Source organism: Glandiceps talaboti, chromosome 12 (genome assembly GCF_964340395.1).
Source record: "Glandiceps talaboti chromosome 12, keGlaTala1.1, whole genome shotgun sequence".
NCBI classification, from domain to species: Eukaryota; Metazoa; Hemichordata; class Enteropneusta; family Spengelidae; genus Glandiceps; species Glandiceps talaboti.
Genome location: NC_135560.1, coordinates 23,660,972 through 23,676,978, shown reverse-complemented (window position 1 = coordinate 23,676,978; position 16,007 = coordinate 23,660,972). Strand labels below are relative to the sequence as shown.

The window sequence follows — 16,007 nt, the reverse complement described above, 5'->3', positions numbered from 1 at the left end:
AGTATTTGATCACGTGATAGACTACGGTGGTTGATTTGAGTTAGCTAACAAACCTGTTTATAACGCTTCATTCTACTGGTAAGTGTTCAAATACTTTCTTTAAACAACCCACCAAATATCATTTTAATCATAAGTAAAGTTGCCATGGATCTTTCGTAGGATTGAATCAATAATCACACCGCATTAATGCAAAACACACGTGTTGACAAAGTCGTGCATCAGCCGATGTGATAATTAGTATATTTATTGACAAGTGTAGGACCCCGAATATTGTACCCCAGTCTAGTCACTCTTGAGCTAATGTAATATGCTACATTCAAGGATGCTCATGATACGAAATAAACAAGTTTTTTTCGACTATGAATCAAGTGTTTGTGAATGAAAACACAAGTCACTAGTTAGTGATAAGTTTTGGGTTTTGACTTTTGTATTGTCATTGTTCAAGTGGAGTTTCCATCCTTCAGAGCAAACAGTGTCAGTAATAAGTTGTGTTTCAGTCTACAAACATATATTGATAATCAGTTTGATAATCAAGCAGCTATAGGGGGTGGGGGGGTTAGGTGTTTGTGGAAAGGATATCCCCTCCCACAACAGGAGTGTTTGCAAATTGTAATCCTTAACCCAGGAAGCTATTAAGGGTTACAGAAATTGCAGATTTACTTTAAAAATGAAAAGGCCCCTGTCTTTCCTATTGTTATTTTTACAGTGGACCTCCTTGTGTATGTCAGATTTTTGAGTGACAACTGCCCCCCCCCCCCACGAAATGACAGCTCCCTCAGGATAATCTCCATGTGTCCAAAGAACACAAGGGCCCTGCACACTGGCAACCATATCGTAAGTTTTTTGGGATCACTAGATTATCTATGTTTTAGTATACTTTTTTTGTAATTTTTGTCATCTAGATTCAAATTTAGTGACGACACTGCAGGATGAGTAGAAAACAAACCCCAAGTGATTTTTTAAAACAGATTATAGGCCGACCAGTAGTGGTTAAGCTAAACTCTGGAGTGGATTACAGAGGTAGGTGATTGTGTCAGCATCAATACATCATTCTAGTCACTTTAATTTATTTGAAAATAGTTATGACAAACGAGCAGTACTTCAAGAACCTAGACATGTAAACTGAATTCCTTCCCAAAAGGCAAACAACCCAGACTGGAACTGGGACTGGTCTCAGACTGGAACTTGGACTGATCCCAGACTAGAACTAGGACTGGTCCCAGACTGACACTGGGACTAGTGCCAGATTGGATGGGATTGGTCCCAGACTAGAACTAGGACTGTCCCAGATTAGGTTTTGGTGAAACTGGGAGACTCAGTTTGTGGTCCCAGTTTGAGCTTTGAACTACCCTAAGCCTTACACCTCAAGTGAAACATTTGGCTTGTGCATGGAGTAACAAAAAAATAAAAAGTATTTTATAGTTTGAGGGAACCATATGTACTAAAAACACGGGCAAGTTGGAGTGTCAGTGAAGAGGGCGCCCTCTATAGTGTAGGTTGTAAATTACTTTGATTTTAGGAAATTTGAAAGCCCAAACATTTTCATACACTGATTGCTTTTGTTTCATATAATAATTGTCTATCATTACCTAAGGAAATAATCCTTTTAACACATTGCAGGGGTCTTAGCCTGTTTAGATGGTTATATGAACATTGCATTGGAACAGACCGAAGAATATGTGAATGGTCAACTGAAAAACAAATATGGAGACGCATTTATTAGAGGAAACAATGGTAAGACCTATGGTGGAAAACTTAATCTGCTGTGAAAAAAACTTGATGACAAATTATGACTAGGGCTAGCCAGCTTTCAGCATACTACCAAACCAAAGTGACCAGAGAGTTTCTATTAGGCAGCACTGTTTTTTTTAACATCTCACACGTGTTTTGTTATGAATTACATACACAAAATACAGACACCGATTGCATGCAAGCATATAAAATGATAGATTTTATCTCGCTGTGAACACAAAGCAACGTTATACACATGTTGGCTGATCACGAGAGCATCATCGCACATCTGTTTCCTCGAGGGACTGTGACTCGCCCCAACACAGACTTTCCCAAGGGTAAAGCCCAAGGAAAAACATAACTGTTTTATGAAACCAGGAAGTCGCAAACACAGCACTGCTTATATGTGTTGATGGTGAGATAAAATGTAGCAGTTCATGTGTGTGTGTTTTATTTGTGCAATTTGTAGTAAAAACATTGTGCTGGCTAATTTAAACTCTATAGTCACTCTGGTTTGGTAGTAGTGAGGACTAGATCAATGACCACTACACTACATTGTGCCACCTAATTGAAACTCTATAGTCACTCTGGTCTGGTAGTAGTGAGGACTAGATCAATGACCACTACACTACATTGTGCCACCTAACTGAAACGCTATAGTCACTCTGGTTTGGTAGTAGTGAGGACTAGATCAATGACCACTACACTACATTGTACCACCTAACTGATATAATTCATAATTTCCTATATTTTTTGTTTCAGTTTTGTACATCAGCACACAGAAGAGGAAGTATTGATCTTGACAATGTCCTTTAGCTGTTAGCAAAATACATTTGTAGTTGAAAAGTTTTTTTATATTTATGTCATGTAGTTCTTTTAAGGGTGGTGTTTGATAGAATATATGTGATAAATGAACATAAACCAAATACTGATGTCTCCTTTATGTGAGAGAGAGAGAGAGAGAGAGAGAGAGAGAGAGAGAGAGAGAGAGAGAGAGAGAGAGAGAGAGAGAGAGAGAAAGAGAGAAAGAGAGAAAGAGAGGGGGGTGGGAGTGAAATCAATGTATGATTTGTAACAAGATTTAACATCTCAAGAAAGTCACTACTAGTACTAGGTACAGTGACACAGTAACACAGCAAATGCCTTACATGTCATTCTTTAATATGGAGATCCTTCTTGGTGTTTATACGAACACATACATTACACATAAATGTCAAATTACAAAACAAACTATCGAGACCAATATCTTGCTTAATATAATATACTTTTATTTTATTTTCAAAACGTGAATTTTTAAATGATATTCATTGCCATTGATATTCATACATGTCAGTGCATTTATCCTGTAAGCCTTTTTTGTTTGTCGCCAGCTTTTCTCTCGCTATTTTCCCATCAGTCTTTTCTTCAGCTGCTGTCAAAGAAATGATTTGAAAAGAACTATAAACTACATTAAGCCTTCAGTTTTTCAACTGCAATCATTCCTTATGTTCTTCCCACTTCTCAATCCAAATATACTAAGCTCTTATTTTCCATATTTTACTCTAATGCGAACGAAAACTCTAGCATATCAAGCATAGCCCAAAGAGTGAACAGTTCACCAAAAAGTCTATGACCACATCGATTGGATGCTTAAGTAAGTGATGTTCCTTTTAATGATTAAGCTCTACATCTTTGAAGTGGCAAAAGTGACAAATCACCAAACAAAATATTTCCATTTTCAATGATTGTCTATGCATCCCCCCAATATGACATGTAGTTTCAGTCTCATATAAATACTGTCATTATTACAATTTGTAAAATTGAAAAATAAAAATACCCACATTTTCACATTAAGTTAATATTCCCAATGGTTAATATATGTAAAAACTTCCTGTGTGTAAAATATGAAATTATGTTTTTATTAATGAATTACCACAACTTTTAAATTTTTTGTTACAAATTTTATCAATATAATAATAACTAATGAATGGTGAAATAGTTTTGTTTAAGGTAAGAAGGGGTGGGGGGACAAGTTTGTTATGTGAGCCCTATGTAACTATAGACTTACATTTGGCACTAAAAAATAGCATAGTCTGATTTCATCTACAGTCGGTCTACAAAATGCACATAAAAAATACACCATAAAAATGATTAAAACGCAACCTGCGGCAGCAACTACATGTAAAAGTGATTAAAATGCTCAAGGGTGTTTCATAAAATCATTTTATGTAAACACTAACTTTTGTATTTACTATTTCAGTAACAACACACTGATGATTGAAAATGTTTTCAGTTAGTAGAGTAGCATTGATATAAGAATGAGAAGCCCCTTTAAAATCAACAACATATATTATGTCAGAAAAAGACAAAAATGAAAAATTAAATAATTTAGATATCTAGTTAATACCTGTAAAGTTTGGTGTATTAGTATAGATGGTCAGAGACAAGCATCCAAAGCTGTAAAGAGATCCGAAACATTATTTGACCTCTGTAAAGCAGCCATATGGATGAGGATTGGGTATTTATTTTTGATATTTAATTTATATAACAATTTTATCATGGCGTCCTACTTGAACAATAAATGTGAAACAACATTGTCTCAGTCTGTGTTTGCAAAAAGCCAAAAAAATAAAATGTGTAAAAATGTTTGTCATTGAACGTACAATAACAAACATTTTACACATTTTGCAATTCATTGAACTACAAACAAGGGCTTGGCATATGTTGTGTCACATTGAATTATATTGCATGATACTGTCATCTCCAGTCATAAAGTCATTAAAATGAATCTCGAGGTTTGTTTTGAAAATATTAATGATAAGTAATGCGACTCAATGAATGGAAATGTCAAATCGGCAGTTTGATCTGGAATTCAGTGTATCCGCATAATAATAATAATAATAATAATAATAATAGTAATAATACTATAAAATATATAATGGCATGACAATGGCACTGTGTGTACCAATGGCAAACCATCTCTTTAAACTAACTTCACTTGGTGAGTAAAATAGTGAATAGAATGACATAATTAAGATCAAAAGAGAGTTTGTAAAATTAACGTTGATGTAGATCAAACATCACTGAACGACTCCTCTGGATTATCTGTCCCTATGGTGATGACCGAGTGTTCAGTTGAGTCAGCAAACATCGTTGCTATGGCAGCATTATCAAGGTCATCCCAAATGTCCTGAAAACGATGACAATATATATTAGTTGGTAGATTAAATAAGTATTACATGTTTGGTATGCCATGTGTCTACTGTAATATTGATCGTACATCATAGGACTCCAAACAGCAAACAACTGAATGATACAGAATAGTGTGGTGTAAACAAGACAAAAGGTGAAACTGCTTAGACGGTGTTCATTTAACTTGCAAGGAAAACTGAGGAATGGACCTCACACTGATGCTATATAAGATGCACGTGACACAAGGCCATCCAGTAGGTATAAAGGGTGTCATTCCACTATTTTAATAGAGTAGAGGGTGTCTTTCCACTATAATTTTCGATATTACTTGGAGCAAGTTTGTATTTTTGATAAACGTTTCTAGATGATGAACTTGTCTTTCTTACGATACTCACATCCTGCAAGTCGATTTCTTCTTTCTCTTTAAGTATCCATGTTTTAACGTCTTTTATCTCAATCTGTTTTTCTTCTTCCTCTCCTTCTTCTACTTCATCTTCCTCATCATCCTCCATGTCTTCGTCCGGCCAACTTCGATATTCAATGAGGCTCGGATTCCTTAGGAGAGTAACTACTAATCTCCATTTATTTCGAATACATTTCCTTTTTGCTGAGGGTATAACCTTTTCTTGCTTACTGGTATCATTGTCGTTGTGATCTTTAAAAATACGCAAATGGTGAATATGATAACTTTAATCTTTTGAATATTGAATTAACTAATTCTCAGGAGAAATAACAACTTGACTTTGGTCACTAAAATATGTAGTAGTTACACGTATATTACAAATGCCAGTTCATAATGGATATCTAAAATACTTAGAACAGAAATATACATTGTTTAATTTAAAAACTACGCACAGAGAGTTTGTTTTCACCAATTATGTAAAGTTTGTGAAAAGCAATGATTACCTTCAACGTTTTTCTGTGTGTAACGGAAAGTACCTCGAGATAGGTTAATACGATATTTGCTATTATGTTGGTCATTGACAGATTCGAGTAAAAAGTTACAGAAAGTAACTAAAACTGGATGCGTGTGATATTCCTCTGTGAGAAGAAAACCGTAATACACTTTGAATCCTGTTGGCAAATGATAAAATACATGGTTATAGCGACAAACATATTTCACTTAGTCCTATACAAGAATAGATCTTATTATCACTACTACTACCACCAGGACCACCACCACTATCATCATCATCATCATCATCATCATCATCATCATCATCATCATCATCATCATCATCATCATCATCATCATCATCATCATCACCACCACCACCACCACCACCACCACCACCACCATCACCATATCACTATTATCAACAACACCACCACCATGAGCACACACACACGCGCGCGCGCGCACACACACACACACAAATATATATATATATATATATATATATATATATATATATATATATATATATATATATATATATATATATATATATATATATATATATATATATATATATATATATATATATATATATATATATATATATATATATATATATATATATATATATATATATATATATATATATAACACTAGTTCCACTAACCAGGATCTCTTGATTCATAAGTTCTCATAAGGACACTATTGTCAGTTCTTCCAAGGTACAGTAAACCAAATAACGCTGAATAGAGGACTCTGAGTAAAGAGGACAGCAATCCTACCACCATGTTGTAGTAGAAAAGTATGAAGAAAACAACACTACCCCAACGTCTGTTTAAAATCAAACAGATTCAATCGATGAAACATTACTTGACCTAAACTTTAGGCGAAATAGCATCAACAACAAAACACTTTGTAATGAATGGCATATCTGTTATTGGTGTCCAAGTAAACTACTCATCGACTTTTAATTAAGAGAGAAAGAAAGAGCTAGAAGGAAAAGCTCAAAATATATGGAATCGCATATCAAGTATGTTTGCTTTAGTATATAAATTGTATTTCAGGTACACACACATTAATTTCAATTTCTGTTCAACTGTTTGCCGATCTTAACTTTACTAGTAAGACCAGTGATGTCATTCTTCTATGTATATATCTTTATTATATCAAAAATAATTGACCAATAATCGGTTTTCTAACGCATTTCCAGGACAAATATAATAAGTCCATTCTCCTATCAAATACAAGTACAAGTATACGTGAACATATACTACCTTATGTTATAACCTACCTATTATTCACGCCTAGAACGTCTCCTCTTTCTTGAAGAAAGACGAACTTCGCCAGAAAAACTTGAAAATAGGCAAGGAAGATTCCTAATATCAATATTAACCTGTGTGTAAAAAACCGTTTCATATAATATGTCATAAAATGCAAACTGCCACATTTTACAAAAAAATCCATGCATTTTTCTTCATCGGTTTGATATGATGTGATTTGATTTGTTAGTTTTATTCCATTAGAATAAGTTATTAACTAACTCAAATAAAATGATTTCGATCAGAGTACCACATCTGTAAGGTACGTCGTAAAGGGGCGCCCTCACACACCGGTGAGAGGAGTCGGTGAGGGGGGAACGACACCGCATATCTTACAGTCTGTAAAGTACTACACTATCATTTAATAATATTGCACATCGTTTCTTAGTGACCAAGTACTTACCAATATGACTCGAGACAAAACAACACGATATTGTTTTCTTCATCACGCAAGGGTAGAATAATAAAATATGAGATTATGAAACTACAGATCCATAGTGTCAGTTGCATGACGAACCAACCTAGATATGAAAATATAGATTACATACTATAAATAAAAAATTATTATTCGTCCATTGGGGCTAAAAAATGACAATTTGGTTGAATGTTTACTTACTCCATAGGATGTATGCAACTTGGTAGCCACCGTATTTCCAGCTGTATGCCTGTAAAATTTAAGAAAATCAATGTGGGGTAACTTGTCAATTTCTGTATGTACATTTCTTAAAGTTACTCGTAATATCAAAGTCATTAGATTAGGAATTAATATTTAACTTTCCCGATATTAAACCTATATGTTTAATAGTTATACAATAGTCTGAACTTGTTCTGAGGGTTTTTGAGAAAGGGCCACTTTAATAGTACATCACTACCAACTGCAGAAGGAACTTGGGGGTCAGCAGAGGGTATGATGGTCAGGGAGTGTCTCAAAATATGTTTATGTAGCCACAATTGCTAAACTACTGTAGTGAGATAGCATAAACAGTGGCATAGATGAAGGATGTGCAGAGTTTGTTTGTCCTTACCAATACATCGGCGTTTGTGAGCTCCATTTTCGGGAAAGATGACCTGTCACCTTGAAAGAGTCTCAGCATGTGTCGCCTACACCGGAAAGAAAAAACATCACAAAATTTTATATGGTCGAATATTCGAAGGTATTGACGAATTTCAGGAGTCAACTTTGAATGCATGTACATATTCCAAGCTGTTTGCACTATTAGCAACAAAGCGTACACTATATTTCATAATCCACATCTTTAAGATAGCTAAAAAAAAAAAAAAAACCTGAAAAACGAAAGCGTTATTTTCTTTGTAGATCTGCAACGATTCCTTAAGTTATGTCTTAAGATTGTCTAACACCAACTTCTATTCTAATAAATTGATTGATGTTCATCAAAATGATCTCGACGAGATGCTTTCGATATTTAAATCTCAATTGAATCGGTTACCTGTCAAGACAAGAGAAAGCCAGTTGGTACAAGATTTGTATGTGACACACCTACCTGTACGAAGCTAGCAGCAGCAGTAAGACAATGTAGTGAACTATGACACTGCTTATATGTGCAAAGTTGAAAGTTACTGAAACGCAAAAACAACAACATGAGCTTGGCACACTCATCACTGTAATAAAACTTTTACACGTATACATCAGGGAGTACTTCCTCTCTCCATCACCCTATCTCCATGGTTACGCCTCTCACGTCTATTAACACCAATTTCTATCTCAGATATTTGTATAATAAAATTCTTATAGACTTAAAAAGAACGCTATTTAGTCGTCATTTGTCGGGGTTTTTTTGCCTGTGTTACTTGATTTCATACGATCTTGTCATTAATGTAACTCTGTGTTTTCACTGTATATAACTTGTAAGACTCCATTTTGTTAACAATGTTAGACGGATAAATTGAACAATAACAGTCTCCATGGTTTTGACTGGTATGCAAGGACACACTTGAAATCGAGTGGCTAGGCTCTATTAGGGGTTTTACCAAAACTATAGTCTCATGCTAACACAATTAGTTTTTGTATGGTTAATTTGTTGTGTAGAGTTTTACTCGCTCTAGTTTTACTGTCTTTCTTTCTTGTGGAAAATAAATTTCAATTCAATTCAATTCAATTCAATTCAATTCAATTCAATTCAACGTGTTGGGAAACTATTGGATTGTAAAGTACTAGTCATTGATAGTGCTCCTATTATTCTAGTGGAGACTCTCAGAACGCCCTCTATAAACACGACTCTGTTCTAAAGTCTAGGAAGTATAACATATCATAATTTAACGCTGCACTAGCTGTAAATGGAGTGTAATATTTTGATCTGACAACCAACAATATATTCACATAAAATTGTTAAAATACCAATAATTAGATATTGTGCATATTAATAACAGCACGATCTTATCCATAAGCAGTACAATAAGAGACTAGAGAGTGAAATCACAATTGTGTTGGGGGCGCTGATTTTTGGGTACGGCCTCAAAAATAATTTCCATAGGATTTATTGTACCATATCATATGTACAGTTAGTTACAGAAATACGTTTACCAACAGGTGATTCAATACTGTTCATGGTGAACAATATTTTGACTGAGTCGTTGTAACTAACAAATCAGTTTCGAAAAAATCGTCCAGTTACAGATAGTGTACCTTTCATACCTACTTGATAACTTACCTATGTTCACTTCAAAAAATTCAATAAGATTGTTGTGAAGCGAAGAGTGATTGGCAAGTTCAAAAGCAAGGACAATCTTATCATCTCCTAAGTAATCTTTTATATCTTTCAAGAAAGCTGTGACGAACAGATTCCAAGATGTCGAAAACTGTAAAGACAATATTGGTCGAAAAGATGAATTACATCTCCAAAAGACATGTATGTGGTTTTTGGCTAAAGTGTGCGCGATCACTTCAAGTTTCTGTCTTTTTGTACCTTAGGGAAATAAATTATGTATTTCAAGTATCCAAATATAGTCAATACGCATATTTTAACAAAATATAGCCAATGTGTTTCCAGTTCATACATTTGCATGATGAGGTCATTATGACTTTGTGATGACCAAATATAGCCAATATGTATTCCCAAAGCCTAAATATAGCCTATATGTATTTCCAATACCCAAATATAGTCAATGTGTGTTTTCAATACCAAAATATAGTCACTGTATTTCCAATGGCAAAATGTACACCGCTTGCATTTACAATGCCCGTGTATAGTTAGTATGCCGTCCCGATACCCACATATAGTCAATATGCATTTACAATACGCATATGATATACAGTCAGCGTGGGTTTAAAGTGAAAAAACTGTCTATTAAAGCTACTACAGCAAGTATCATGAGAAGTCGGTGGAGAAATAAAACAAATTAATACACTCCCACCGTCGTCAACTAAAAATACACCCTTCTTAGTCTACTAACCTGCAGTAACACTAGTCCAGCTACTGTCATCGTACAAACTATTCGGGTTGAATATCTAAAACCTGGAGAAAATATAAAATGATAATTTTCCAGTCGGTTTACCCATGTCAATACAAATTCAACCAATTATCGATGGACGGATATGTGATGTTGCTGGAAACGTAAAAACTATTTGCATGGCTAATTTCGTCAGTGATATTAAATTAAAGAAGCTATCATAATTTTCATTGATATCATAAACTGTTTCGTGTGAGATTTTTTATCAATTCAAAACACATTCATATGAAAACTAATTTTAAAGTCTCGACCCTCGATCTTACCTGGTTTGTTCTGATACAGATGATTTCTAACTTTTTGAAAATTGCTCCGACAAGTTGACTCTTGAATGCTGGGGGATTTATTTGAAGTAAACGGAATAAACAGAGAATAAATCAGGTGTACATACGTTGGAAAAAGTTTCAAAATGAAAATGTGCTGAGTCCGTTATTCCACGAGTAAACGCAAAGGAAACTAGCACATAACGTAGCGATGGATATTGAAAACCCCTTTTTAATGTATGATCATTTACTGTAATTGCGTGGTAATCGTTCATTTTGTTCTGCATTTGAGAACTTGGTGATTACTTAGATTGACAGAGTGAATTTTTTTTTGCTTGACTAAAGTCTAGAGATCATGACAGAAAGAAACTATTGTGCCATCCATGAAATATCATATTGCTCCCATTAAATTATTGTCTAAGGCTGGATATCACAACACAAGAAGCTCGAAAACATATATAGTCATAACATTCTATCAATTTCCACTATGGTCCTCTCCGATCAATCGATTATACTATATAACGCTGAGGGCGCTGCGCAAGAACTCGTATATGTGGTATGTTTTTGTAGATACTTACATTGTCTTTTGTGGACGCAGAAGTGATTTAACATAGAGATAGTGATGAGAATCCCTGAAGTCTTCCCCTTTCACAACGAACCTCTCCATGCCCTTGAAGTAACACAATGGATAGAATTAATGTATTTTTGACACAAGGTATTCAACAATGTATTATTTGATTTGGAATTTCGTTCGTATATTTTGACACCCCTCCCCACCACCCATTACCCAACGTAATGTTATAAAGTTATGCACGACATACTGTACATTGTATTCTTTGATCATAATATCAATTTCTAACTTCTAGCAAGTTAGGCAATTACGGGGCGCCCTCACACATCGGTCAATCATTATAGAGCACGGGCGGCGTGACACGGCGTATCTGATACAGTAATAGTCAAGCCCGGTAGTCAAGTTCAAACTGTACAGTTGCATCACCTAAGAGTCTGACTGGGCCACAAGTATGTGCATTGTCATGTTCAACAACACCTCTAATAAAGGATATACCGATATAACAGAGGTATCCTTACCTTAGCGCAAAAATCTCGGATATCCCGAAAGATGCCAACGAAAAATCGAACAACGAGGACCAAGAAAAATAAGATATTGGGGATGTCGAATAGAAGGGTTGAAATAAGTTCTTCTTTCTTAAAATAACGGAGGAAAAATATAATTTCTGTTAGTATAATCCTATTGTCAACAGATTCCATTTCTCATTCTAGAAACGTGTTGCATACACCAAAAACATGTAATGATGGGTAGATTCTTATGTAGCTACAAGTACTGCCTTAATGATACATGCATTCCATCTCAGACCATCGACCATTTCTAAAACCGTCTGAGATTCTATGAAATCAGAAATGTTGATGGATAGGCTGTCATTCATTCTAGGTTTACAGAAACGCACAATATACTAGTATAAGACCTCTTACTGACAGCTATGGTTTCTTATTCTGGCAATGAATTTTATGTATACATTTCAAAGCAACAATTTTAATACTGAAAATCTACATCTATGCAAACAGATCTCCTCGTATATGGTAGCAACGCTAAGTCCATAGTTACTCAAATGTTAGGGGTAAAAATCTGGTGTATCACGTGACAATCCCTAATTGGAGAAGCAGACTTTGAGATCTAACAAATACTAACACTTCAAAATGACAGGCGTGATATAGTAATAAGTATCCTTACTGTTTCCTTCACTGAACAGAGGATGAAATCATAAACATTATATGTTAACCTGAAAGAAATATGAATATGATATGTTAACATAGCAACGTATAACATCATAACATAACATAACATAACATTACATTATATTATATTACAATACATTACATAAAATAACACAAATTACATATTTCTGTCTCTATCAATGTCTGTGTTTCTATCAACCTACCTGACTGTCTCTGGCTGTTTGCCTTTGTCTGTCTGTCTGTCTGTCTGTCTGTCTGTCTGTCTGTCTGTCTGTCTGTCTGTCTGTCTGTCTGTCTGTCTGTCTGTCTGTCTGTCTGTCTGTCTGTCTGTCTGTCTGTCTCTGGCTGTCTGCCTGTCTGTCTCTGTCTGTCTGTCTGTCTGTCTGTATCTCTCTCTCTCTCTCTCTCTCTCTCTCTCTCTCTCTCTCTCTCTCTCTCTCTCTCTCTCTCTCTCTCTCTCTCTCTCTCTCTCTCTCTCTCTCTCTCTCTCTCTCTCTCTCTCCAACAACATCGATCGGTAGTCGATATTGACTTCTACAGTGATAAGAAGCACCTACCATGATAAACAATATAGCAACCCTGCGAGATTACCCGTGAATGCTACTTTAGTTGCAAGCGATAGAAATATTGGATAGTAGACAATGGCAACGCAAAGAATATTTGCCATCTTGACGAAAATATTCAATATTCCTATGAATGAAAGGTAAAACAAATAAAAATAAAAATCACATTATATTTAGATATTGGCAACCTTTCAATACATACATATCTCTATCTTCAAAACCAAATATTTTCGGGAAGTGAATTCACAGTGTTGATAAATCTACTGCTTATTTATATTTTGTAAGTGTTTTTACGACAGTACAGATGGTATTATTGTAAACAAATACTTCGTTGTTCCAGCATTCCATTTTTTCATTTCATGTGTAATGTTTGTATGTGGCCTAAGAACCAAGACAATTGCTCCACTGAAATTAATGTATTTACATGTAAAAGTGTATGGAAAACAAAATACACATTAATATTCCATTGTCGTACCATTTGCTAATACAGCAGTGGATTCGGAGAACTCGTAATCCAGCACATAGTTACGAAAGTAAAGGCCAAGAATACTGATGGTAGTCACTCCAAATGCGCATGCGTAGGATAGACGATCCGGACTAGAATCGATTATATTCATGGGGCTGAAAGCCAAAAAGAATCCATAAACATGAATAAGTAAATTTGAAAAAATAGTATATATAGTTACAAAAATGTCCACATCCGTGATTTTTACCAAACATAGACGAAGATAACAATGTAGTGAAAATGAACAGTAATTATAATGAAGCCTATATGCAAGGTCATATTGGTCGGTACAGCTGTGGGTGCAGAAAAGGTTCACAAATATATACGGTTTAGATAATTTAGTCATATTCCGATATACCCAGCATATAGCTAACGACAAAGAGTACTCACTAGGCGACTCCTAGGTATCCATGGCAACCGTCAAGACACGCCCTCTTGCGTTTTTGTAGAAAGGAAAAGACAACGATCAACACTATCTGAAAATGGAAAAAATGTAGATTGCAAACATAAATGTTTCTTGTTGTACAGACTAAAACTACTCATTAGCTACTTAGAACGATTAAATGAACTGAAATGGTGGGACTCACACACACACACACACACACACACACACACACAGTTCGACTGAGTAAAGTAACATACATGTAATAACTCCATGTAGTTTTGTCACTACAGCCTACTCAGTTCATGATTAAAGGGAATAAGACAGAAACATAACATTTTCTATGGTAAATTAATGGTGAAAACGAACAAATAGTTTAAATATAAGGATACGTACTTGAATTTAGCACAAGTAATTAATATTACTGAAGCCAAACAAAGTATAGTGGAAAGGCATAGTCTCTGTTTCCTACAATCTCCGACCCTAGCAAAGAATCTCGCTCGGCCATGAAGTGAGCCACCAACAGTGAGGCTGGGTAAACCTTAAAGGTCTCACTTCATACATTGTATGGTGGCCATAAAATTGATAAAATTGAAGTCGTTCAGTGGAAGATAACACTGTATGTTTTCTTACCGATGGTATAAGGCTGTAGAGAAACCAGGCCTGGAAAAACATGGCCCTGTCAGTAGCATCACATTGGGTGGTGGTTACAGTGTTGTTCATTTCTATGTCAGAAGTAGGGCCAACTGTAAGTTTTCTGTTCACGGGGAAATAAAAGATTATAATTGTATTCAGGATGACTAGTCCGCCAGGCTTGTGTACCTGAACTTCTTAACAAATGTAAAACATTATGAAATCACTCGGCTGCAGCATAACTTGTACCATGTGTCATCAACATTGAACTGTGTCACTGCCAAACTCTTTCCATATTCAACTAAGATGGTGATTATTTGTTGTTGTTTTTAATAGATACAAGTTTTCTCGTTTTCTTAACGATGGCCGTTAGTTAGTTTATGTGCATTCCTTCATCTGGTTAATTACTCTATTACTCAAATCGAAAAGTTCATTGTTTTCTACTACAGCATCAAACTTTAGCGAGAATATGACATCGGTCGAGACAAGTAATTATAACTTTTTTTTTTACTACGAATGGTAATTAATGTGTTAGTACCAATACTTTACCTGAGATGCTGGCCGCTGAGGGCAGCAAGAAGGCTGAAGAAGACATCCTGGATGACGTTATCTTTGTGAAGCACGACATTACCAATGGATGAAGTCTGGCTAATGAAGTCTATTACTTCTTGTGTGATATTAGATGAAGTGTTAAAGTGTCTGTATAGATAGTCTTCCAGGTGATTTAATGACCAATATTCGTAACCCACTGGTAAAGCGTCTATGATTGACTGTACGTCTTCCTCCATGGCTGTTGTGAAGTAGTCATTGAGTTAAATACCAACGTTAACGTTACTACACTCGCAAGTGCTGTCATATAGTATTGATTTGTTTCTCTCTTGAAATTAAGTGAATGTTATAGACCAGTTAATCATGCTTTCACAGTGGTACATTCCTGAAAGGTTGATCAAATCGTGGGAATAGACTTTGTAATAAATATATCGTGCTTTGGTATCGATGCCACGGAGTAATTTATACAACCCCCCACCCCCACCCCCGTCAGTTATTCATTATTCTTCATGGTTAATTTAACAACCACATATTTTGACAAATATACACATGACACACACACACACACACACACACACACACACACACACACACACACACACACAAATAAACAAACAAACAAACAAACAAACAAACAAACAAACAAACAAACAAACAAACAAACAAACAAACAAACAAACTACCCAAATCAAGAAAGTGTTAATTTTACTAAAGTTTCATTCTAAGCGACCAGAAGACGGTTCAGTGAGAACAAAACAAAGAGTTTTTGTAAA

General features: G+C 35.2%; 2 protein-coding genes across 2 annotated transcripts; one reads left to right on the top strand and one right to left on the bottom strand.

Moving 5' to 3' along the window:
• The first annotated feature begins 13 nt into the window (after window positions 1–13).
• LOC144443763 (U6 snRNA-associated Sm-like protein LSm6) lies at window positions 14–2,628 on the top strand. The gene is made up of 4 exons (XM_078133306.1): window positions 14–78; window positions 903–1,020; window positions 1,621–1,734; window positions 2,494–2,628. The coding sequence occupies exons 2-4, from the start codon at window positions 930–932 to the stop codon at window positions 2,526–2,528; spliced, it is 240 nt and encodes a 79-aa protein (XP_077989432.1). The 5' UTR covers window positions 14–78; window positions 903–929; the 3' UTR covers window positions 2,529–2,628.
• A 2,155-nt stretch (window positions 2,629–4,783) lies between these two features.
• LOC144443145 (stimulated by retinoic acid gene 6 protein-like) lies at window positions 4,784–15,473 on the bottom strand. The gene is made up of 20 exons (XM_078132514.1): window positions 15,235–15,473; window positions 14,686–14,809; window positions 14,061–14,146; window positions 13,641–13,786; window positions 13,160–13,292; window positions 12,598–12,646; window positions 11,937–12,053; window positions 11,426–11,517; window positions 10,851–10,918; window positions 10,531–10,592; window positions 9,789–9,936; window positions 8,622–8,697; window positions 8,145–8,220; window positions 7,736–7,784; window positions 7,523–7,640; window positions 7,092–7,193; window positions 6,468–6,631; window positions 5,809–5,976; window positions 5,298–5,557; window positions 4,784–4,900 (listed from the first exon to the last, which is right to left on the bottom strand). Exons 1-20 carry the CDS (start codon window positions 15,471–15,473, stop codon window positions 4,784–4,786), a joined length of 2,394 nt encoding a protein of 797 aa, XP_077988640.1.
• Between the last annotated feature and the right edge of the window lie 534 nt (window positions 15,474–16,007).